This window comes from Pygoscelis adeliae, unplaced genomic scaffold (genome assembly GCF_000699105.1).
Source record: "Pygoscelis adeliae isolate BGI_AS28 unplaced genomic scaffold, ASM69910v1 Scaffold74, whole genome shotgun sequence".
NCBI classification, from domain to species: Eukaryota; Metazoa; Chordata; class Aves; order Sphenisciformes; family Spheniscidae; genus Pygoscelis; species Pygoscelis adeliae.
In genome coordinates, this window is record NW_008824665.1 from 3,079,857 (window position 1) to 3,105,758 (window position 25,902).

The 25,902-nt window shown below is 37.4% G+C and overlaps 1 protein-coding gene across 1 annotated transcript in view; it reads left to right on the top strand.

The window, feature by feature from the left end:
- SUGT1 (SGT1, suppressor of G2 allele of SKP1 (S. cerevisiae)) overlaps window positions 1–25,392 on the top strand; it is a 27,261-nt gene extending 1,869 nt beyond the window's left edge. Inside the window, exons 2-11 of the mRNA XM_009322859.1 lie at window positions 3,645–3,803; window positions 4,502–4,571; window positions 4,924–4,994; window positions 9,023–9,106; window positions 11,929–11,938; window positions 12,558–12,654; window positions 13,697–13,804; window positions 23,074–23,164; window positions 24,009–24,190; window positions 24,848–25,392. Coding sequence (XP_009321134.1) covers window positions 3,645–3,803; window positions 4,502–4,571; window positions 4,924–4,994; window positions 9,023–9,106; window positions 11,929–11,938; window positions 12,558–12,654; window positions 13,697–13,804; window positions 23,074–23,164; window positions 24,009–24,190; window positions 24,848–24,949 — 974 coding nt within the window. The 3' untranslated portion in view covers window positions 24,950–25,392. The remainder of the gene's footprint in view (window positions 1–3,644; window positions 3,804–4,501; window positions 4,572–4,923; window positions 4,995–9,022; window positions 9,107–11,928; window positions 11,939–12,557; window positions 12,655–13,696; window positions 13,805–23,073; window positions 23,165–24,008; window positions 24,191–24,847) is intronic.
- Window positions 25,393–25,902: the final 510 nt, after the last annotated feature.

Here is a 25,902-nt window from a genome sequence, read left to right on the forward strand (position 1 = left end):
GGGAACAGCTGAAGCGCCGTGCGGTTGCCGTTGCTGCGGGCGGGGGGGCCTGCAGAGCTTCCCCTGGAAACCTCTCTCCTGCGAGGTCTGGCTGCGGAGGAGTTCAGGGCAGTTCTGTCAAAATACTTGTGCTACCTGTCTTGCGAAGAAGGGAAAAAAAACCCAACACCCCTACCAAACCAACTTTCTCTTCCGTGTGGGTAGATGGTAGTTCAAATAACTAAACCAATTGTGATTTGTGGTTAAAAAAAAGCCCCAAGCTTATTGAAGAAATGTATTCAACCTTTATTAGTTTTTATTCTGCCCTGATCTATTTTTTTCTCTTTCTATATTTTGTGGGGACCAGAACTGATTTTCATTTCACCTCGACATAAGAAATAAATCTTTTGCAGTGAGAACAATCATTCACTGGAACAACCTCCCCAGGGGTGTGGTAGTCCCCATCACTGGAGGTTTTCAAGACGTGACTGGCCAGGGTGCTAGATAACCTCATCTGGGCTCCCTTTCCCACAAAAGGCTGGACAAGATGGTCTTTCGAGGTCCCTTCCAACCTGGCCTATTCTATGATTTTACCCGTTAACATGTATTAATGTGCTTTCAAAGGTTATTTTTACTTAAAACAGAGGGTTAATGAGAAGACAGAACTGGAGGGTGGATAAGTAGTTCTATTTAACATACTTGGAAGGGGAGAGGATGTAAATGGTTAGTTCTGCTTGAATAGATTAGGTGGCAGAAGCATAAGATGATGCTGAATTATCTTTCCATAAAGAAAACGGTGCGGCTAAATCTTACATTTTTGGGGGGGTTTAGGCTGTAGCTTGTAAAAGTTTTTCAGAAGATAAATGACATCTAAAAAGCAATTTGGAAATATAGTTGGCATACTAAAACTAATTAAAGATCTAAAATAAAAAAGTAAGTTTCCCATTGTGGGGGAGAAAAACCCCAACCAACAAACAAGCCAAAAAAAAACCCAACACCAAAAGGTCTTTGGAAGTATTAAAGAATGCTATCAGAATATGCATTTGGGGTTTTTTTTCCTGTATTAACATAGTTGCTTTGCTTTCCTAGTTTATATTTCAGTTCTTTGTACATTCAGCACTTCAAAACAATATGTAACACATTCTGTAGGCATTATTTTATATCTGATACAGTAATACTAGTGTCACTTTTGTAGCCTTTTTTAAAAGTACTGAATTGAGTAGGCAGATTGTGCTTGATAGTCTCTGAACTGCTAAGTCCCATAGTGCAGTATAGCATTTTGCTGACTTAGAAGCTTGGATCTACAGGTAATATATCACGTTTGCATGATCTTAGGTGTGGTCTGTTAGCTCATGTACTTAATATTTCTAATCTGGGACATGATACCCTACAAATGTTGCAGTGTAATGCTTCCACACCTGACTAGACTTGTGTCCAGTTGGCATGGCATTTCTGCGCTGTGTCCCCAGGACTTTTGATTCCTTTAACTCCTGGAGAGCATGCTTCGGCTTTCTGCACTCGGGTCTGATACAACTGAAAGGTCATCATCCATCTTTAAATACTGTCTGAATGATAAAGCTGTGAACTCTTTAATGACTTTCGTATAATTTTAAGTTGAAAAAATAGTTTACTGTGTGGAATAAGGATGTTTTCTATTTGCTTTTATTTATAAAATGCTCTGCAGCGTGAGTCTTGATGATTTAGGAGAGAATCAGAACTGTATGTTAAAACTGTGACTGCTGAAACAAACATTCATTGACTTTGTTTCGGTGAGGGGTTTTGCCAAATGAGAAGCAAGGGTGGTGACCCTCTTCAGTTCAGGCACAAGTGATTCAGGAGGCCGAAAGCACCTTTAATTCATACAAACTCTTCTCATTAGCATGGAGGGACTCCAAAGGACCCAATGTATTTAGAAACAGATTTGCAACTTGGTTGCATGGTAAGGGCCTTTAGAGTAAAAGTATGTAGACAGCATGTACTTGAGTGTTTGTGAGGACAAGGTCTAAGCTTGTTCTAAGTAACTGTTGCTGATGTCCATAATCTGGAATTCTTGGTGCTAGTTGAGTATTTCCCAGCTGCCACTTGGCTGTCTTCTCAAATAGCTGTGTTGTAGGAGTAACTTCTTTTCGTGTGTGTCTGAATGCTATGTGACAACTTACTGACAAAAAGCCAACGAAGAGATGAGTTTCATGCTGTTCAAGATGCTTGGGTTTGGTTTTTTTGCTTTTCTGGGGTGAGGGCTAGTTCTGTAGAAGAATCCATTAATATGTTGTGCACTGGTTCCAATCGGTGCTACTGTCATCAGCGTAAATCACAGGAAATAATGTTCGGAGTGAGAGGTGATCTGTCACGGAAGTGACTCTGCTTGTGAAGTGCCTGTAATGTTCAGTGTCAGAGTCAGACTCCACTTGGTTTTGAGGATCAAAAGCTGTACTTCACCTCTCGGCATAATGTGCACCTATTTTAATACATGCGTTACCTCATGTCCCTCCCATGTGGAATACCTATAGCCATTAATATTTCTGTAATACCTGCTTTTGCACGGCTTTAAATCTTATGAGGGCATCTGTATAATTTGATCAAGTGTTGCTTGTTAGAACTGTCTACTGCCTGCCACTTTCTTTAGAGACCCCGAAGGTTTTAGAATTGTATGCTACACCTATTTGTATCTTATGCTGATAAGAACTCATGCTACTGCTAAAAGAAGCTGTTGTGGCCACTTAAGTCCTAGGTAGTGTGTTTTATGTGACAGCTGTGAAGCAGAACAAGGTACTGAGCTGAGTTAAAACTAAGGCAGGTCCTTCTGCTCTTTTTCTCTGACTTGGAGGGACAGTGTTTTGGCAGTTGTATTGTACTAAGATTCATGCAGGTTTGAAGCCTATATCTCAGCCACCTTCATGCTTGCCAAATTCTGAGTAGGAGTCCAGCCAACTTAGCAAACAGAGGTACTGTAGTGGCTTTTGGAAGACCTACTGTCTTCTATCAAGCAGAAGAACTTACCTCACTAATAAGGGGAGAATTGGAGATGCTCTTTCCAGGTGTGTGCATTGAGTCATTGTGATTTTATTCTGTTGTGCAAAAGTCATAAACTTTTCTCACAGCGAGCGTAATACAATTATTTCAATCTGTATACCCAGTGATTCCCCCAAAAAGGGGCTGCTTTATGCTTATTTCCATTGCGCGACAATATTTCCTGTGAGCCCTGTGCTGCATAAGTCTTTTGTTCTCCTGCTTTTGTGCTCAGCGTAAATCAGAACAATCTCCTATGCTCAGTAATATCATGTAATATGGTATTTCATCATGTGTTACAACGCTTTGAGCATGTTAACCCCACACAAGTATTTTGACATACTGCATGTTGATTTCCAAATTCCTGATACTGCAGTGCTCCCTCAAATCCAGCAGACCTGTATGCAAATATGCTGAGAACTGTAGGAAGGTCTTTAGAATATAGAGGATCACCTGTGCGTTAGGCTTCATGTTGAAGGCATTTGAAAGTCCTGTTTCCTTTTCAGTAAGAAACAGTCTCCTTGAATTTGATATAATTGGCAGGTTCCTTGTACTTCAAGCTCTGATGTTTAAGCTTTGTGAATGAGAACTGAGCAACAGCTAAACATTTATACCAGTTCAGGATATTTTCTTCTGAAGTGTCTCTTATTTGACAGAGTTTGGTATTGTATTTTTATGGGGACTTCTGAGGTGCCATTTCATGTTTTTCTATGTGTCTTTACAGGAACTGACAACAGCTTTGGAGAAGAATCCAGATGATGCCGAATATTATTGTCAACGAGCTTATGCTCATATTCTTCTACAGAAATATGCTGGTAAAATCTTCAGACAACACAGAATCCTCTTAAAAGTGTATTATGACACATTCTTTACAGAAGATGTCTTCAATCTGCAACCAAATATAGTAATAACAGAAAGTGTTATCTGTAACTTAATATGCTGCTTCTACAGTTAGGGTATAAATTTATAATTTTCTTTGTTTTGTTTCTGCAAAACTTCCAATGAATTGGGTACTCTGCAGTCCCAGCTTTCCATTTGATTTTAGCCTAGTATTATCTTGGCGGCTTTTTTTTTTTTTAAATAGACTTCTTAAGCAGATTTTAAGCTGTGCGTTGTAAAAATCTTCCATCCTTATGTTTTTGGTAGAGACTGAATCCTGTCATGGTAGGGATGTGATAACTGAATAATACCTGGGAAAAAGATTAACTGAATGACTAAAGATTTGGTCTATTTTTTCTTTCCAGTAAAAAACAAACAGATTCACACTTCAGATCCAAGTAGAGGATTTGACTAAATGAAAGTCGTGCTTCATCTTACATAGAGCTCTGTAGCTGAATGAAGGGTTCATCCGTGGCAGTTGTGGCTAGATCTAATTCAAGCAGTGTGATCTGTGTGCAAGCTAAGAAAGCTAACATAGTACACCTTAAAAAATTTTCACTACTAAAAGACCCACAGTTCACTGCTTTTTGTAACACATTATTATGTTCTTCACCTTTAAATTGATTTCTAACAGATGCAGTTGCAGATGCAAAGAAGTCCCTAGAACTCAACCCCAGTAATGCTGTAGCACTCCTTAGAAAAGGGTACGTATCGTATATTGTGCTTTGGGAATACTGTGATAATCTGTACAGCAATACTAGTATTTGGATTATGGCTCAGTACAAACTTCTTGCAACACCACAAATGAATAAATTTAATGCCATACTGCTTCTAACCCATCCATAATAAAGCTGTGGTTATAAGAAACAATTGAGCTTGGGGTGACTATCTTAACATTCTAGCCATTTCAAAAACACACCTCTTGGGTGATTTAAATTCTTACATGTGTAATTTTAACCAATATAATGCGTAAACTAAGGATGTTGTGATCTTCAGAATGTGGATTAAATTGAAAAGTAATTACTGTTTCCTTGTGTTTTTCTTTGCTTATGTCAGGTTAGGTGAATATCATATTAAAAACTATGCATCTGCTTTAGAGTCTTTCAGAGAGGGACAGAGGTTGGACAGTAAGTATTAAAGTTTCTTGTGTGCACAGTACCGCTTTGCTAATGAGAAAAAACTCCTAATGTGTTAGTTGAAAGTGAAGACCAAGGCTGCCTTTTTTTTTTTTTTCTTTTCTCTTAAGGCTAATGAGTTAGGTGCCTGACTTGAGATGTCTGGTTTTTGGGAAGGTGTGTGCAATCACTGCATGAAAGTGTAAAACTGCTTAAAAATGCATATCAAAATTCATAGCAAGTAATATATGATTATTTTTTTTCTTTATAAAATGGGGGAGAGTGTTTTCCTGCTTCCTGGAGGTCTTATGAATAAATGATCACAATGGTGTGGTATTAAGTGTCGTAGAAATATTTCTGAACAGAACAGGCTCCTTATACATAGCTGGAATTTCTTGGTTGTTAAGCCATTTGATAGACTGGTCTTTAGAAAAAACATGCAACTTGGTAGGTATTGAAACTGACAAAATGGATTTTTACCTCACATTCATTATCACTTAATTACAGAAGCATGTTTATTATCTGTCTTTTTTTCTTAAAGTGTTGGCTTCCTGGCTGGATTTGCGCACATTTTAGTTTGGGGAGAATTGGAGCTTTTTTTAAAATCTGAATTTCTTCTAGAAGCAGGAAAGGAGTAGTTCAATACAGAAAGCTTTGGTAGAAGACATTGGGAAGCATACAACAAAGCAATTGCAAGATGATTGTAACTCCTTTCTCTTCCCTCCTATACGCCATTTAAAACAAAACCCTTTCCTCATTCCGTTCCCTCCTTCCCAACAGCAGAAGAAGACGGTAAGAAAAGCACCTTGAAAAGTTACACAGAGCAAAGTGCACTAATCTGATAAGCGTTGTCATGGTCTCAGATCTTTCTAGTATGTTGTCTTATCTGTAACAGTGGCTGGGATGTGAAGGTTTAGCAAAAATGTAATTACTTTGCCTCCCCCCAGTAAGTGATCTGCTCCTTTGATGTAATCTGATCTAAAAAATGGAGTTTCATGGGAGAGTGTTTGCTTGCTGCCAAGTGATTGTGCTCCCTCCCACTCTTGTGCTTGTTTAGCCTCTTCTTTCAATGCATTAAGTCTGCAGAAAACTACTGTTTTTAAAATATTTTCCCCCTGGATTAATGTGTTGAAATGGAGCAATGAAGGGTCTGAGTGCTGAGGCCAGCAGAAGTGAAGCTGCAGAGCAGTATTGGGGCAGTGGTAATGGTGGTGGAAGGGGGATGTGGTGGAATTGCAGCAACTGTTAGTTGTCAGCTTAGGCTGCTCTGGAATAGGCATTAAAATATAAGAAATTTCCTAAGTTGTTTCAGTTTTGGTAGTTTGGATAACTAGGTAGTCTCCACTAGTCTGTACGCTAGAAGGACAAGTGTGTCTTTGCAGTCTAGCCAAGTTCTCTAGTATCTTCCTGTGAAAGGAAGTGATTTGTCCAATGACTTCCATAGCTTTCCTTACTTGACAGGTAGCTTTTCATACATCTCCAAACTCATCACTCCTGAGTTTAACTGAATGAGTGATCTCTATTTTTTCATATTCTTGCCCCACCCCAAGCAACCACTATCAATTTGAGGCTTTTCATGTGCATGGATTTTGTCACCTTTCTAGTTTGTCAGTTGGAGTTGTTCAAAATACAGATTATACACAAAATCTCCTCAGGCCAGAGAATCTGTTTTTTTTTCATTCTGTTTAACTTCACATCCTACTTATGTTGTAGGGTGCAACAACACACAGAGCTGCAGGTATCTTTTTAGATAAGTCAGTGAATACCAGGACTCTCTCAGCTAATTCAGAATCCCTGAAATACAGCGCAACCTTTTCCTGTGTTGAATTGCTTGACTTCTACCTGTTTGAATTTAATTTGCTATTGTTTTGCTGCTTACCCAGTTGAAGTGTTTCTGAAGCTTCCCAGTTCTTCCTGATTATGCTCGCATCTGAAGATGGCTTCTGCTGTGCTTCCCGTATCTCGTTACAAAATTCTGTGACCCACTGTGAGATAAGAAATCTCCTGAAGGCCTTTTTAAAAATACAGATTTTTAGTTGATTCTCTCCCATATATTACCTAATTTGCTGTCGGTAACAGAATTTGCCTTTGTAGTTCTGTGGAATGTTTGATGGATCCCAGGTGAAAACAATTGTGAGCATAAGCATTTTGGCAAAACAATTAACTTCCAGTTAAATGCAGCTAGTGCAAAATGAACAAAGCACAGAGGGAAAATTTGCCACATGCTGTTAAGCAGGTGATAAAGAGAGAAGACTTTAGCTGTTCCTGCCTCAGAGAGGATTGCTGTGGTGGGGAATTCTTTGCTGGCAAGGTTGGTTTCTTTGCCACGCAAGGGGGCAGAAGTACACTGGTACATGTTTCTGTTCTTGTTGATGTAAGGGCTGTTTTAAATCTTAATCTGGAATGCTAACAATTAATTTAAGTTGCAGGGAAGCTCTGGAGCTCATCTAATTCCATGCCCTGGCCAAAAGCAGTATTAACTTTGAACTTGCATGTGGTTGCTCAGATCCTTCTACTGTTGATTTCCAAGTATCTCCAAGGCTGAAGATTCCACAGCCTCTTTGGGCAACCTCCACAGCCTCTTTGGGCAACCTGCTCCAGTGTTTGACCACTCTTTTAGTAGAGAATTTTCCTTCTCTAATCAGAACTTACTTTGATGCGTCTTGGGTCCTTTGCCTCACTTCCTTTCCCCATGTACTTCTGCGGACAGTCTGTGGTCAGTCATCTGAATACCTTAAGTGTACATTAGGTAATTGAAGACAGCCCTTGGATCCCCCAGCAGAACCCTCTGACAGTTAATTTTGGAGAATTCTATCTGAAAGTAGATATCTTCTTTTCAGGATTTGCTAGGAATATAGAAAACTGCAATCAGTGACTGATTGTATTGTAATATCAAGACAGCCATATTATTATTTGCATTTTTAGCTTTTCCTAACAGCAACTGAAAGGTTACATAAATGTTATGTAGCTTAAAATTCAGATACCTTTTAAGACGACTGGTGGGGATGGCAGAAGAAAAGGGAAGAGGATATGGCTTGAGAAGTGGGGTAACAATTTTAAGACCTAAGGCACACCTTAAAATTTATGTACATTTTATATTTGAAGGGGTTGGGGTGAATACTTTGCATAACTGCAGTGGAGTCACACTTGGTGTTACATGCATGTCTGCTGGGAACTCTTTTGTCGAGCCTCCTCAGGCCCTCTGCTGGATAGTTGGCTGCGTGAACTCCCTCAGTGTGAATTCTCTGTTGTGAAAGATAAAAAGTTTAGCTATTCCTAGTAGTTGGTCAGTAACATTGCCGCTTTTTTACTTTGTGACTGTGAAAGATTTTTCTGGGAATCTTGTTGAAATAAGATGATTACTCTGTCATTACACTACTACCATTTGAGCTAATTTCCAGTGAATTCACTTCTGTCTGGGGAGCTTGCTTCCTAGAATATAGAGGTGTTACTAAACTTTTCTATGATTTTGATTCATAGAGTGGAATTGGCACCTATGTATTCCTAACATCCCTGAAACTTCAGCTGTGTTTGTAAAGTTTGTGTGAAACCACCAGGAGAAGATACTTGGTGTTTGCGAAAACTTGTGCAACTTTGGGTTGTCCTCAGAACAGACTGTCTCTTCTGATACTTCTCTAGAGAGGAAGAATGTGACTGAGTGTTTGAAAAAATAATTTTAAGAATAATGGAAAAATGTGTAAAACTGTACTTCTTGCTTTCCAAAACAATTATACCGAGCTTGAGCAGACTGGAAAGCAGTAGTGTATTTGGGTCAGTTCTGACAAAATCTGGTGTCCTACAAATTAATTTAAGTTAATTAAATATAACAGAGTTAAATAGTAGAGTTGTATAAAAATACTTAAAACTTAACTGGAATGACAGAGGTTACAAGAAGATACGAGGAAATAATATAATTTTTTAATAAATTGATGGGAGTTTGGGATGAATTTGTTCTGATTGGCAGTTGTAAGAAATTGTTCTTTATGCAATACATATAGTGCTTGAAGAGTTTTAATGTTACTGTGTTTGATCTCTTTTAGATGTAGATGATACCTTTACTATTTGGATTAAAAGATGTGAGGAAACACTAAACGGTAAGAGAAACCACATTTACTTGATAAGGGATTTGATATGCCCTGTGCTTTGAAGCTGTGTCATGTTTTTCAAAGATTGACAGCTTATCTCTTACTTAGAACAAAAGAAACTTACGTTTTAAAAAAGTCACTTTTTCATATCTCTTGTTTCTCTGAGTATACATCCTGAACGCTTCTATACTTCAGATTTAAAGGAACATTAGTATTGGGTTTTTAATGTAATAATTAGCTGTGACAGAGGAGTACCTGTTTGAAGTTCAGACGATCATAATTAATTTTAACTTGCTTTCATATACAGCTGCTAGCTAACTTTAACTGTGGAAGCATGTGTCAACTTGCTTTGTTAAAAACAGCATCAAAATCAGTTTTCAAGTCTTACAGAATGTAACGTTGGAAAGAGAGGTGGAAATTTGGGGATTTTACTCTGATTCCGCTGATTTTTCCACATTTTACTCTGATTGGGGGTTTTTACTCTGATTGCTGCTCTGGTGTCTTACCCGTTGTAGTCAGCGCGTGTGAGTAGAGTTTCCTTTCATACCTTCCTACAACCTGACACCCCCGGCAATGAACTCATCCACTGTGCTTAAACTGCCTGTGGATTTTAATGAGCTATAACATAATAACTGCTGTAGTTTTTTCCTTCACTTGTTGTGACTTCCTCCCTCTTCGTGGTGCACCCTGGAGAATGGGGTAGTAGACATAATACAAGTTCATGTCAAACTAAAAAACAAATAGAGGAGAACCTTTTTGTGTTGTGTAGGAATGAACAAGCTTCTGCTTCATGATACATTTTTGCCGGGTTTATTTTCATTTGGAGAACTTATCTAAGTGATTGGCATGCATGGTCTTATTTGCAAAGAGTTATCTTGGGTGACAACTTTTTCTGCTGTTTCAAGGAAAGAGGTTATAATACGGATTTTTCTCTAACATCATAATTACTTTTTGCAGTGTTTTCTCTGGTTCAACTCAGTTATCCTGTTTTATCTTGAATATTCATCCCTGTCTTTTCTTTTTTGAGCCATTATCTTAATTCTCTGATACTCCAGGAAAAAAAGAAAAAACAAACAAACAAAATAAAAACACCCAACCCCAAAACGTCTTAATTACAACGTAATATTCTTTTTTTATTAATTTTTATCTCTTTTTAGCAGTATGCATTATAAAGAAGCAAAAGGGAAGTTTGTTTCTTTTCAAACATACTTAACCTGAAATATTTTATGAAAAAATATTTAGAAGAGGAGTGCTGAGCTATAATTTAGATCCAAGTATTACAGTATATTTAAGGTCATATAAGTGAATTTCTCTGCCAGATTTCCATCTCATTCCCCAACTGTGTTTGCCTAGCATGAGATACAGATTTGATGAGAACTTTGTGCTATTCCTATGGATGATAAACCTAGTACAGACTCATGGGAAGTGATTTTTTTTTTTTTAAACTTTTGTTTGCTGTGACGTTGCTTTCATTAGAAAAGGTCTGTATAGGTTTCTGATAAGCAAGGGAAGTAATGGAAAGTTTGTTCCTTCTGTTAATCAGAACATGCTTTATATTACAGTTGTTCCTTTGCACAAGTTGCTGATTGAAGTCTGATTAAAAAGTAGAGTGTCATAAAAGCAAAACACTAGAGGTAGAACTGGCACATTTTTAACTCTTCTACTGTTGAGACTGGAATAAATGCAGAATGTCTGGAGTAACTGAAGAAAGCTAGAATAAATATACGCCTTGTAAGTTCAATATGTCTTTTTCTGAAAGTGCAACTTTTTTCTTTCTGCAGCATCACAGACAGAAGTGGTAAGATGTTTTCCTTAATATGTTTACTGTTTCGATTTCTTTGTTAAGCTAGAGCATACTTAGGCTTCACTGGTGTCTTAAAACTTTCAGGCTTTAAAAATTATCTTTTCTATTGCATGCAGTTCTGAAGGATTTAACTTTAATATGTGTTCTTTCATTTGAGACCAAGGTTGCAAAATTTGAACTCTGAAAACTCTTAGGAATGGCATACAAATCTGGCAATTACTGTGCACTCATTAAAGTAAATTTTAACTTTGTCGCTTGCAGTCTGTGGCCTAATTCTACAAATTAACCAGCTCATCTTGTCAGTACTAACTTGCTTGTGACTGCTAAGAAGTAACCTTTTTTCCCCCGAGTAGCTTGCAAGTGGTTTGTGTGGACTTTTTTCTTCTGTAACTTGTTCAGTTTTCAGTTTCCTTTTTTTTAATTGGAAATCTTCAGAAGAAATGTTGAAATTGACACACACCCCTTTTTTTATTTTTGAGACAAAAATGGGAATTTGCATTGGATGTTCTGCTCCCTCTTTCATAGTTACTTCAATTTTTAAAATTTTAAGAATAGGATAGAGGAGGAAAGTGTACAGAAAACATGGTGGGTGTACAGAAAGACAAATCTTACGGTTAAGGTTTTTATGTTTAACAGTTATACCCTAAGTTCTCAGATCTGTTTCAGGTTTCCTTCATGACTTTTAGATTAGCATCATAGCCACTGTGTGTTTTTCAGGTATACTTCTTATCCAGGAAGAAAACGAGTTAAAGCTGAACTGATTGCTATATATTATAAAATGTCTGACCAATATATTCTAAGTTACAGACTGACATATTTAATGTAAATTGAAACTTTTTAATAAATTCTTAATCTGGCATGAATGGCTAGGAGAACAGTGAAGAGCTTCACCTGTAAGTTAATGCACAAACATAAATCAAGAAAAGGGGAGCAATCAGTATGAAAATGATTTGTGCCTTTGAAAAGTACTTCATCGTATATTTTCACTTACACTGATGTAATTTTCTTTCCAATGGAATATGCTTCAACTAGAATACACAGCAGCAGCCTCTGCCACCAAAGATCAAGTAAGTTGACTTTAGCTTTACTGTGAGAATTAAAATAATTGACATATAGCTGTTCTTTGACTTGGGGATTGGAGAAGCATGATAATGACTGTAGAAATTCTTTTCCGGTAACTTTAGAACATGGCAGTCTAAGTGAAATGTTTCTCAAACAGTGTCCTCGCTTTTGTTCAGACTGAATTGTGCTTTCAGGAGATAATGCCTCACTTGGAGAGTGGGGAATGGAGTAAGTATTCTGGCTTCTGTTTCTAGTTCTTGGGCTGAGCTTAATTCAAAGACAGCCCCATTATGCCTAGTATAGGTAATGTTTTTCAGAGGCTTTTAAGACCCTGAACTAAAAAGTACCATTTAATTTATAGAAGGCAAACAATATTATGAATTGGCCAAGAAAGTGACTTAATTTTGATATGCTTCTTGATTAAAAATGATTCTTTGTTCTTTAACCACTGATCTTGTCAGTTCTGCAGCTGCTCTGTTAGAGGAAGGGGAAGAAATCTAATTTTGTATGTCTTCTCTCCCCCATTAAACTACACAACGTACTGTTCCAGCTTTTGGTGGTGTTCTGTACATCTCTTTGCAGTCAGTTTTTTCCTCTTTTCTTTTTTTTTTTTTTTTTTTTTAGATATGACTGGTACCAAACAGAATCTCAAGTAATTGTGACTATAATGATCAAGAATGCGCAGAAGGATGATGTCAGTGTGCAGTTCTCGGAGAAAGAGGTGATTTGTATTGGTTATTGATACGCATCCCTAGATTCCCCAAGATGAAGTAATTAAACCAATGAACATTGTCCTGCAATAGCTTGAAAAAACTGGTACAAGAGGTCTTCTGTCTGAGGGGGTTTTTTTATGTACAGCTACATTGTAGATGTGTGTATGCTCAATCAAGTGAGGATTTATTGCCACAGCAGTGTCCGCATAGGATTTATACACAAGCGATAGTGTGGTGTGCATGCTACAAAGGGAACATCTGTTTTTCAGCTGCCTGTGTGTTCGGAGGGGTGAGGGAGGAAGTGATCTGGACTTAAAATGTTTGAGTATGCATGCATGTGGAGTAGGAATGGACAGAGGCAAGGTGTTCTAAAAAGAGGTATGAATGAGTAATACCTTGCTTTAGGACAATCATAGAAAAAGAATGAATGTTGGTGGGTGGGTTCTGGCATTACTAAAATTGTTAATGGCAGCAAAATATATATTTCAAGGAAGTGCAGTAATCTTTTTATTTTAATACCATATGCAGTACTGATGATGTTCATGTTTAATTTAGCTGAGAATAGTGAAGAGTTAGGTTCTTATTCTCAACTAAGTTGCTACTTCGTGAACTACTGGAAGTATTTGGTTGTTACTATCTGGTTTAGATTGTTAAAATTGTGTGAACACTTGCCACATAGTTTGCGTGTATTAGAAGGGAAGTTGCAAATTGTTTTCGTGTTCCATTATTAATGTGTTGATACTTCATTTGCCATATAATTCTTTCCCCAAAGAATGCAGATCAAGCTGACAAGATAATAGGCTTTTTGAGTACTTGCTGGCTAAGAATTGAAATCTCCTGTTCATTTTCTAGTGTACTTTAGAAACACCTTGTTCAATAATTCAGTACTGTAGTGGCATCGCCTGAAATTCTGACGCCTGATGCTTTAAGTGCCCTAGTGAAGGGTCATTAATTTAATCACTTAATCTTGGTGCCAAATGACAATCCTTTACTTGGAAATGGAAAACTGCTCTCAAAGATGACCAGAGACATGTTTTCAACTGTTAACAGATGAATGCATCAGTGAGACTTCCATCAGGTGAAGACTACAACTTAAGGCTTGTTCTTCTTCATTCTATAGTGCCAGAGCAAAGTACATTTAAAGTGCTTTCAACAAAGGTAAGCTTCTTAAAGTGTAAATTATTTCTTTGACTGTTCCTGATGTTGAAAACATTTCTGCTCTATTGTCTTGTCTCTGCAACAGTCGTAATATCTTGCTTTTCATATTGAATTGCTTTTTCTTTCTTCAAGGTGCCTTTCAGCCAGTGGGAGGCTTTCTAAACTTGTGCAAATATCAGAAATAGTAATATGATGGTGCTTACTGAACAGCAAAAGACAGTTATGTTGAGGATGCTTTTACTTGTTGCTGTAGAAAGAAGACTGTGGTCTTCACTCTTACAATTCAGGTATTAGGAAAGTACCAACACCTTTCTACTAAACTCTTAGGAGCTAATATTGCCTTATGAAGCATTGTTGTTTTTGTGTGCCCAAGAAATAAAAGTCAGACTTTGAGGATTTCAGTCTTGAAATAATTCTTTACCCTTTCATGACCTTTTCTTGCTGGTAGAGGTTAGCCATACAGTTAACTGTTCTTGGCTTTTCAAGAGGGTGTATTCCACGCTGTTCCTGGAAATAGTACTTCCTTGGAGACACTTGAAAATGGCATGGCGCGAGAGAGAATGCTTTCGCCTTAGCATTTTGTTTCTTCTATATTACAGGTATAGAAAAGCAAGAAACTGACTGTGGCCTGGCATAGTATATGTTGTTGGTATAACGCATAGACAGACATATGCTTTGTCCATAGAGCCAAGCCTGAATCTCTGAAGCAGGAACGTATTGTTGGGTTCTTTCCTTGTATTTCAGCAGTGGTTCTGCAGAGCTTTTGGAAATTCCTCTGTGTTCTTATGTTCCATTTTACCTGTTCCCTTCTCAGAAAGGTACCTATAATAGTTCTTGCATCGTTTCAGGGAAAAGGGACTTCAAGATGACATGAGAGGATTGCCATAGAAAGTTGGTCTTGTTTTTCCACTCCTCGCACTAAGGAAGCTGGGCAGGTTATGTGATTGAGTCACATGAGCTCTTACACTGTGGGAGATAAGCAGAGTGCTCAAAGTATGTAGAAAATCTGCTAGTCCATTAGTATTTATATACATTTGAGTGGAATGGGCACAGACCTTGTCAAGAGGAGTAACTGTGGGGTCCTGTTTGCTTTATGTTCCTATCTAGCTTATGTTATGCTTTTCATTTGTCTTGAAGTTTACCATTATTTCCATGAAGCATCTGCATGCTACTGAGCACTGTTGAAATGAACTTGACTTTGTCTTTCTACGCTACCATCTCTAGCCTGGGTTAATTGCTGGAATAATCTCCAGTAGTCTAGAGCCTGGTTTAGATTGAGGTTCCTAAAGTGGTGTGAAAGCTTTAGTTATGTTCAGGCAGTGTCTGATTTGTAAATATTTTGCATGTGTTTCCAAATGTTACTGTTCTTATATAATTATGAGAGAATATTTTTGAGACAAAATGGGATTAAGAGAGAACACAGAAGGTGTTCTAACAGTAGAAGTCGGTGCTTCAACACGTTCTTCCTCTTGCAGAAAAGAATAGTATAAGGACACCTGTGTAGGTATAGTGAAGGAATACAACTTAAGTGATGTCCCAGCTAATTCTGGTTCTGACCAGCAGATGGAGTCTGGCTGAAGAAAAAAAATTAAAAGCAGGTCTACGTTATGCATGCAGACTTCTTTAAAGGCCTAGAATATTTTACTTTGAAAAACATTAAGTGCTTTAACGGAATGGTGCAGCCTTAACTGTATTTGCAGAATTACAGATTCTAAAATAACTGCAAAGAGCAGACAGAACTTACAGACTCTGGGATTGGTTCTTTCAGGGAATGTTAACAGTGGTGAAAAATGCAATTGATACCTTGAGTTGTTTCTTTCCTAGCAATGAAATAGAAATTATACCTTTCAGTAAATCCATGCTGTGTCGAGCTCTGAGATACAAAGTCTCTGTTTGGAAAAGAACAGAACTAGCAAATGGTATGGAGGTAGCATAGATAGATGTTTGGAGGTGTTTGAATGGTTTCTGTATGCGCAAAAGTAAATTAGTGTTCATAATCTGCAGACTTTTGACTTCAAGCTGTGAGCTAGAAGAGGTAAAACACTTGACTGTGACGCAAGAACAGCATAATGTGTGGGTGAAGTCCAGTTTTGAGATAAAATCTTCATCTCTTTATGCATCCTAGTGTTGTATATTCTCTAATTGTCAACAGTTTTGCGGATGATACATACAGGCACTATTAAAGGCAGTCTATTACTACTGTGCTTGGAGCCATTTTTTTACCTAATTTAAAAGTTCATTTGCTATTTAATAGATTTCACTATGTGCAAATTCAGCTTTGAGTTGATTGTGGTTCCTGTTCACATTTAGTTGCAAGTTACTTAGAATTACCCGGTGTTGTTCAGCATATAATTCTGATGATTTAAGGCCTCAGCTTAATGTTTATGTGAGAAAATGCTGAATACAACTGTATTGAGCCCTTCTCTTGAGGGAGTTGCTATGTATGCATAGCATTTTTTTTTCTTGTATGTGAACAGCATAGTTGATAGATCATAACTAGATCAATTGACGTTATTGGTTATATTCCTCATCTGTCAAAGGTGACTGACTGTAGTAGTCTGATCAAGCAAAAAGTAACAGCAGCTCCAAAAAGCACCATGTAAGTTTGAGATTTGTGTCCTACAAATGGAAGATGATCTGGTCTTTGTATGTAGCATGACTTTGTACACAATAGGTAGGATTTTGTGTATTTTGGTGGTCATCCTCAATTGTGTCCAGGTGTCAGGTGAAGTGGGGGGAAAACTGTGCCACACTGAAAACTGCATGTTGCATTCAGCATTTAACAGGAGGAAGGTACCATTTAGGGGTGCTACTTGGTTTTTTTACTTCTTTCCGGAAGAGGGAGCCAAAATGTAAAGGCTGGACCAAGTTTGCTCTTTGGAAGTTGCCTGTGTGCCTGTAGCTCAGTGTGTGTAATATCGTTGTGCTCCCTTCATAAAAGGAAAAAGGCATAAAAACTTAAGGTGAGTGACTAAACACGTTTAAAGCAAAACTAGCTGATCTGTCTCTTTCCAGAAAATATGTCAGGAAAGTAGAAATGCGCAAATAGTGTAAGGATTTGTAATGTTCTGAAACAGTTCTTTGTGCACAATCAGCCTCGCTTTCTTTTCCCTCTTCTGTTCAGTCTATCAGTCAGTGTATTTGGGATTCCAGGGGAATGTTCTGCCATGTTCTGTTGGACACTTGTGTAACGTGAGCAGTTTCTCTAGGTCTTCTGTTGTGTCCTAGGTGATGCTCAGGGTTTTCTTCTCCTTAGACCTAGAAGAGGAGAGTAGGGATGAGTATGTGCTTTTAGCACGTGTGGTTATGAACTTGAAGGAAACTAGCACTTGAGCTAGTGCTTTCTCTTTTTCTTCCCCTCTGCTCTTGCATCTGCAAATAGCCTAGGGACAATTACTGTGAGTTTTTGGTTTTTAATGGTTTGAGCTTTTTGTAAGCGACGACTTGCAGCAATTTAGAGCCATTTGAAAAAGTGGTAAAAAGTGGTTTCTTTACCCCAGAACTGTCCTTTAATTAGAGATCAAAGTTGCGCTGCAGACAGGGGAGGTGTTAGAAATCCTCAGCCTCTTTTACAGTTGACATTTGTTACTTAATAGAGATGTCTGAGGTAGAAGCACACTCTCAGCAGCTTCATGCCAAGAATATGGTAGTGTGCATCAGTGGAATGTTTCTTCTTCTCAAACCAACATTTTGCCTTGCAAACTCTGAAATACTCTGTGCAGCTTACTGGAAAAGCACACCGATGCCTGTTGCTAAATGTAAAGGAAAAGGCAAAGAGTGAAACTGTTTCACATACTCTTGGACTGTCATCAGAGTCTCTATTCAGAGGCAAATGTACACAAATAGATAAACGAGGAACAGATTTATTTTAACTGAAGTTGGTTCTTACTGTTGCAGTCTGATCCTTAAAGGATACTTTCTCATTTTGGATATTTTCATTAAATTGCTTGCAGACACTTTAATGCAGACTTCCCTGCTCTCATGTACTTGTTTTCTCTGTGAGGCTTTCATTCAGATTCATATCTCCCATATATATTCTTGAGTATTTTCTGTAAATTATAAACTGATATTTAAGATATGAGTTGGATACTCTTCGGAAATTTCTTGCATCTCTTAGGCAAGGCTAGTTGGAGCAATTTCCTGGCTAGACCATAGAGAAACCTTCCCAATCATTGGCATGATATTTACCTGGCTTAAAATAAGTTTGATTTTTTTTTTCCTTCTTTATGAATGCAGATGGGTGTAGGGCAGATTTAAACTTGTTAATACTGTGAGAACTATATTTTTAACAAGCACGTAAGTCAGTGCCCATGCTTTATATAAATACGTAAAGGAAAACTATGTGTAAGGGTTTTTCTCTGTCTTGAGAGAAGATGGATTTAAGAACTATTAGAATAGCGATGGTTTACATTGAGGATGCAGTGACAAAGAGCTTTAGGATACCTAAATGATCTGTATTGCTAGCTCCTTCTCTAAAATTCAAAATTTTAACAAGTAGTTGCTATGTAATATCAGTGAGGTGGAAACTTTGACCTTTTTGCACTCAGTTCTCCATAGCTGGCAAAGAAACTGAAAGATGCACGCTGAATCCCTTCTGTTGCAATATATTTGCTACAGAATAAATTTCTTAATTATCATTTATTTGTGATAAAACTGTAGAGTTATTTTCATCTCAGTATATTTTGTTTAAAGTTAAGGACCAAAGATCGTGGAATTCGGAATATAAGCAATGTATAAAAGGTCTCTGAATAACTAGGATATCAAAACTGTATGTGCATATGATCTTAGAGATAAGTTTGAATAGGTCATACATTTTTAGAAGACAGTGCTATTTTGTCCTACCCTTAAATTTAGGTAACAAAATACATGAGATGATTGCAAAATGACAACTCTAAACACTTAAATTTAGAACTCAGACAAAGCAGTCAGTAGTTCAGTAAATAACTAAGTTGATTGGAAACTCTGAATTCCCATTTTCGTGTGTTTAATATAGCAAAACATCAGAATTTAAAAGGGTATTTTTTGATGCATCTTAAAATTAATGGCTGAACTACTGCCTGAGCTTTGACAATTCTGATTTCCTTCATCCATCTGATCAGAGCTTGACACAATTTGCCAGTGGTAAGTGAACTTTCCCTTAGCATGGACTGTAAAATATAAAACACAGGAGAAAATAGAAAAAAATTCTTGTAACTTGTCAGTGTGCACCAGAATCTTCTTTTAGAGAGGAAGATAAAAATTCTTTCCCTTTTAATGTTTCTCAGTTAAACTGGCAATGTCTGTCCCAGAACGTAAGTTCAGGTGAAATCTAGTTCATCAAAGGTTTGGGCTTTTTAACAGCAAGCTTCTACCTAGAAAATTAATGTTGGCTAACTAGTGTTGTGTTTAGCTAAGGGGAGAAATTCTTTCTTAAGACTAGATTAAATGTTCTTTCATGCCAGTCATCTTAAAGTAAGGGGTTTTTGTGTTCTTTTACTACCAGTGAAATAGTTTAGAATAGCTTCTGAGAGTAACTCTGTGGCATCTTTTCTGATAGCTAGCGCCTGGATTAAGCTGCAGACAAACTTGGCTAAACCTCTGATAGGTTTTAAAAAATGGATTACTTTTATGACTAGAAAACTCTGTGAGTAGAAATTTCTCTGTATCCTTTCACTGCAGATGGGGTTTCTTCTAGACGATGAATCCCCCATTCGACCCTCTTCTCAGAGGGGCTGGTTTCTCTCAAGACAGTATTTCAAACAAGTAGTGCATGAATTACTGTGTCAAAATTCCATATTTATTTTCCTTTTTGCTTTGCTTACTTTGAGCCCAAAATATCAGAAACTTAAAAATTACAACAGAAAGTGGATTATTTCTGCGTTTGGAACTTTTCCTACATCTGGAGTACTGTGTCCAGTTTTGGGCTTCCCAATGCAAGAAAGGCACTAACGTAGTGGAGGGCTACCGAGATGGTCAGGTGGCTGCACGGCATGAGCTACAAGGACAGGCTGCGGAATTAAGCTTGTCCTTAAGTGGCATTTAATTTGCAATGAAACTTTCCTGTCTTTTATTCTAAAGTTGGCACGAGGCACACAGGCATGCGTTTTATGAAATATAAATGTTAAATCAAAGTAGTTGGCAAAGTGTTGATGTATTTCTCTTGCCAGAGTACTGAATTTTCCTCTCCTTTTCAAAGGAGAGGAAAAAGCTAACCGTACTTACATTAGATATGACACAAATGTCCGTACTGATATGTTACTTGTCTGTGTGATAGCTATCAGTATCTGCCATAAAAAGTTCATTAAAACACATTTATTGCCGTTTGTGCACATAATTGGGACTCGCAAAGTTGATTCTCCTTAGATCAAATAAAGCTCTCAAGCTGAAGAAATATGCGCCTTCACAAGCAGAATTTTATAGCTTTATATTTTTGGAAGATGTGGTTGTATAATGGTATACAGCTAATGATTTCCCTAGTTTTTGCTCCTGCCTGCCGCTTTGCCTAGTGAGTAACTTCAGTTGAAGCGGATGGAGTAGATGGGGGAGAGGTTTAATCATGTCATAAATACATTCTGTCTCAATTCTTCAGCTGTCTATACTGCTAGCTTGGCAGGGTTGAAATGGTTTATATCTAAGAAATCTGCATCTTACACTGGGAATTAGTTTGTAGCATTTCCTTTTCCTTAGGGATGTTTGTCATGTGGTACTGGCTTAGGGACCGTTTCAGAGACGAAAATGTAAGAACTAGCAGATTAAAAAAGGAGAGGGGGATTACTGAAGCAGCAAAAGTAAAGATCTTCCTTTTTTCTTCTTTTTATGCGTGGGCAGAGTACTCTGATGAATAGCCAGAGGTCTTTATAAGGGTTATTTGAGGAGGGTTGTATACTGAGAAGAAAAAAGTCCATGTTTAGTAGCTCACATCAAGCATTATATTGCATTAGAGGTCATTCTTGGTGCAGATGAAATAGTGTGTATTTGAGATACTGAAAGATATTGGTGGAAAGCCCAAAGTGTAAGGGTAAGAGGAGGTAACGAAGGAAGAAACAAACGGAAGAGAAATTGAAGTGGTATAGGGTTGAGCAGTCTCAGTATCAAGCATTTACTCTCTGTTTTGTTTTGTTTTGTTTTAAATAGATCATATGGAGGGGGATGCACTAATAAGCAGAGTATAAAATCTTAAAATTAAGGCCTCCTCAACTTAAACGTGCAACTGAATTGATAATACAGTTTCCTCAGGTTGAGAAAAGTTGTATAGGAAGCAGAGGAGAGACAGGTTGTTTTAAATTAATACTTAAGTTTCACTTCAACTAATTAGTGCCTTTGTAAGTGGCTGATTAACTTAAATGTTTGACTCATGAGATCCAAATCCACTTGGGGGAAAAAAAGCCCAAACAACCCTGCTAGTTCTGGCACTCATGGAACTACTTGTTTGTCTTATACATAGATACACAAATATTTTAGCTTCCTTAAGCTAATCGCAGAGCATTAGATCTATGAGTGTAGGTATTCAAAAATGAACTTTAAGGTTGTAATTTCCAAAGCGTTTTTAGAAGAGTCCAGTGAAGGAACCTTTGCTGCCTTCTTTAGTTCTACTGAAGACTAATCATTGGCACAGTTTGAATGCTGCTTCTGCATAGTTTCAACAGAAATCTGTGTGTCCTTACAGATAGTAATATTAAACTCTGGAATACAGGCCTTCTTTAGAGACAGTAGGTTGAGCAACTAGACTAATACAGTATTTTATTGTTATTTGATTATTTTTGGTTCTGTGACTTTCACTATTTTAAAAACTGATACCCTGATGCTTAATTTGTGACTTGTAAAGTTGCTAGAAACATTGGAAATCCAACAGACACGGGGAGTGGGATGTCAAATACATGTGAGTGTTGGATTTACAGACTTATTGAAACTCTCCCCTGCCTTGAAGGGCATTCCATGCCTCATGTCTTAAGCTTTTTGTTGTTCTCAGTTAGTAGAAGTTAGTGGTAGAAAATAAGTATCTAAACTTGTCTGGGGAAATGGTAGCTTCCCCGGGGGGGGTGGTGGTGGTGGGTGGAAAAAGCAATCATAATTAAATATTCTGATTCTTAAAATGCAGCATGATTGCAAACATGGAAGCTTTGAAACTTAAATGAGCTCATTTCTTTATTTTTATAAGGCATCTCAGTCTGTTGCTTACCAGTGACTGATTTGAAGAATGGGTTAAATAAAGTTCAAATTTCAGATCAACGTGATGCTGTGCAAGGAGCTTGCTGTTAGGATCTCTAGGGTTAGCTTTTACAGTGGTGCCTTTGTTCTTGGGTCTGCAGGGATCCCCAGGTTATAGTGGCTTTAGGTGGAACGAAGAACTCGCTTCTGCTGAGCTGTTCGCAAATAAGGAACTGCTGAAATTCAGCAAGCACTGATTTCAGTTAATTAAGAGCATCATATGAACTTCGTGACATTTTCTTAAGTGAATTTGTTGTTTGGAGTGACATTAGACAGTCCTTGTTTTGCAGACATTGTTTTGCAACTTTGTAACCCTGTGACCAAAGGGTAAGGCTAATTACAAAAAAAAATTTCAATATGGTTTTGTCTAACGGGATTGTGTGTACTTGTGAGTAGGGCATGACATACTTCACTTAATTTTGTTTCTCCTATGATAATTGCAACCATATCCGTTTTTAATTGCCAGTTTTGTCAATGAATACTAGACAGTTTTTTCCATAGCAGTGTCTGTTCATTGAACCAAATGAATACAGCTTCTGAATTTCTCCAGTGGGAAGATCTGCTTTATCCCAGGGTGTTTCTTTGGCTTGTGTACTACACATCAAATACGAATTTTTTTGGTGGATGAAATGTAAACCTAGATAGAGTTGGATTTTGCAGTACTTCAAAAGTACTATTTAATTATTAGAGCTGTCTGGCAAGAAAGGGATGTTTGAAAGATAATACCTTGGTGCCTGGCAGTGTAGAGAATTGGGACTGGCCGTTACTTTTGAGATACCATAATGTACAAGAAGAGTCAAGTGAATAGTAAGCAAAAGAAAGCAAGTGGTACTAAACAAAAGGGTAAAAGTCTGATACAAGAGCTATGCAGCCACATAAGAGCTTAGTTGACATGTGACTTGAAGTCATGTAACTTCATCGTGTAAGGTAGGTAAATTTTGTTAAAATACGGGCTTCGTATTAGAGACTGTCTCTAAAAAGAGATTTATTTTCTGACTGCTACAGGATCCAACTAATTCAAACCTATTTGGCAGAACTGTTTGCCATCTGGATTAATTTGTTCTTTGTCTTGTGTTTTGTAGGTTGAGATAAAAATGAAGAAGCCAGAGGCTGTAAGATGGGAGAAGCTGGAGGGGCAGGGAGATTCTCCTAAGTTAAAGCAATTTACACCGGGTTCGTTCTCTGAACTATTAAGTATTAAATGGTTTATTTGTATTGTTACTTGCAGTTATTAATATTTTTTATGCTAAATATTGTTAATAAAATCACAGCTTCATTTTTATAATGAAAAGCCTAATAGTCTTGTTTTTACTGCCAAGAATTGACAGAAAAAGTCTGCAGGGCATTACTAAAACTTACGTACTAAATTTAGTCAGAACTTCCATTAATCTGGTGGATTGTTAAAGATATATGCTTGTCATTAATTCCTCTGGGCTTATCTGTTTTGGTCACTGTTTTGCAGTTCTATGCATTGTTATGCCTCTATTGTTGCTTAAATAATTTAAGTATTATTTACTAAAGTATTCTGTCTCTCTTGGAAAGTAGTACTCTTGCAGTTTTTCAAGTCAGATTAACAATCTATCTTTGAGAGAATTTGAATTTCCTGATTTATTGATTTCAGATACTTTTTGCAATTTAGCTCAAATTTTCCTATGGCTCTAGGCTGCTGGCTTCCCCACTCCCCCCCCTTACTGTCAGCCAATATCTCCTACCTCATTTTGACTTTAATTATTTGTGTTGCTGTTATCCAGCATTTTGTTGTTGGATAACTAAATTATGTAACTGTGTTTACTTAAAAGTAAACCTTTGCAGCTGGTGAATGTAGTCTCTTGCATTTCTTAGTTTCCTTTATTTTTGTTACTGCAATGCTTATATCAGTACGGAAGAATCCATTTGCATTTTGAGATTCATGTTCCATTATCATCTCTGATTCATCGGATACATATATGTCTGTGTGTTCCCTGCTGCTCTAAAAGTCGTGAGAAAATGCTTAGTTAACTAACACTTCTGTTTTCAGATACCCAGCACTTATATCCATCATCCTCTCACTATACGAGGAACTGGGACAAACTGGTAGTTGAAATCAAAGAAGAGGAGAAGAATGAGAAGTTAGAAGGAGATGCTGCTTTAAATAAACTCTTCCAGCAAATTTATTCAGATGGTACAGATGAAGTGAAACGTGCCATGAACAAATCGTTTGTAAGTCTTAGCTCTTTTTCTCTGAAGAAATGCATAACTTTTGCACGTTGGCACAATTTACTGAGCTTTGCGTGAACCGGGAAGCCGCTAGCTACCAAAACCTTGGGCCTATAATGAATGGCAGTGGTTCTGTTGGAGGTACTGGTACGACAAGTCTCTCTGAAAGCTACAATATTGTACGCTAATGAATGTGATTCTTTAAATCCAAGTTTGTGCCTCCTTGAAGCTTGTGCTTTGTCACTGGTCTCTTTGTTTCAATGAGTGTTATCAAAGGAAATACAGTTTTTGACTCATCTAGAGCTTGAAGAGTTGCCATGAGTGAAAGGATCAAATTCCCTTTAATTGTTTATATCTGGTTCCTTTTATTTGTAGCCCTCATATTCAAGAACCTGACTGACCTTTTAAAAGCTTCTTGTTAATGAAGTGACATCTGATTGTGTCCAGTACTGATAAAAGTATCGTTGGGCTGAAGATTATGGAATGATGGCTTTGTCAAATTTCATTCTACATATACACAGATTTCCTGTGTAACTTGCTTCTACGTGAAGCTAAATTCTTCACCTTTCTTCAGAATTTGTTAATCTGCTGTAAGAAATGTGGCTTTTGTATTACTAGAATTCCTCTAGCAAACTAAACAAGCTTTCTTTCGTATTGCAGATGGAGTCTGGAGGCACAGTTCTGAGCACTAACTGGTCTGATGTTGGTAAAAGGAAGGTAGAAGTAAATCCTCCTGATGACATGGAATGGAAAAAATTCTAATCCTATTTTTAATCTTTTACCATCTATGTGTTGCCATAGTCATGTACTGACCACTGTGTATGGACATAGCATTCTTGGATTCAAAGCACTGAATGTTCCATTGGAAACAGGAATTGTCTTTGCATTTTGCGTGCTTTAGAAATTCCTTCATCTGCAGATGTTAAAAGATATACTCAAGAGTGGGACTCTATTTTCATCATCTCTGTCTAATTTTTGGAAATTGAGTCAATCACAGTCTAAATTTTCTACTGCCTTTATCAGCTCTGCTCTTTGGGGATGGGGTGATCTCTAATGGGCTGGTCAGGATTATTACTTTATGCCTGATATTTCTGTTCAATAACTTATTAGATCTTGGCAACTTTGGTAAAAACACTTTTCAACAACAGTGTTAAAATTGTTTGCTCTTTAACTCTGCTGAATAAAACTGTAAATATAACTTTTTCTATACGGAAGCTGCTTCTTTTCATTTTTAGTAATCTTGTTTTTTGATGGGGGGAATCACTTAAAGCATATAGGTAAGGATGTGAATACACCGCTTAAAAAAAAAAAGCTGGCATGTATAGGATCAAAACTTGCATTCAGTGAAGAGGATGAGATTGCTATTCTTGATGCAGACACAAGCTTTTGACTTGCAGAGTCCTTCCACCTGGATGATAGGTTGAACTGCAGTCATATGTGATGGAAGGAAGAAAGTCAGTTGTGGCTGGAAATTTCTACAGAAAAGTGGGTCCTGTGTCTGCCTTCTATATTCAAAAAGAAGTATCTATTGCAATTGCCTGAAATCAAAGATAGCAAGCAGTTGCTTTAAGTTCTGTTATTTCAGAATATTGGAAACTGTTTATATTTTAGAGGAGAGCCCGTGTGTCCTTAATTGCTTCCATCAGTTCAGCTTTTCCATCATGATCAAAATTTAAATAACAGCATTTACAGAAAAAGAACTGAGAAATGTAAGA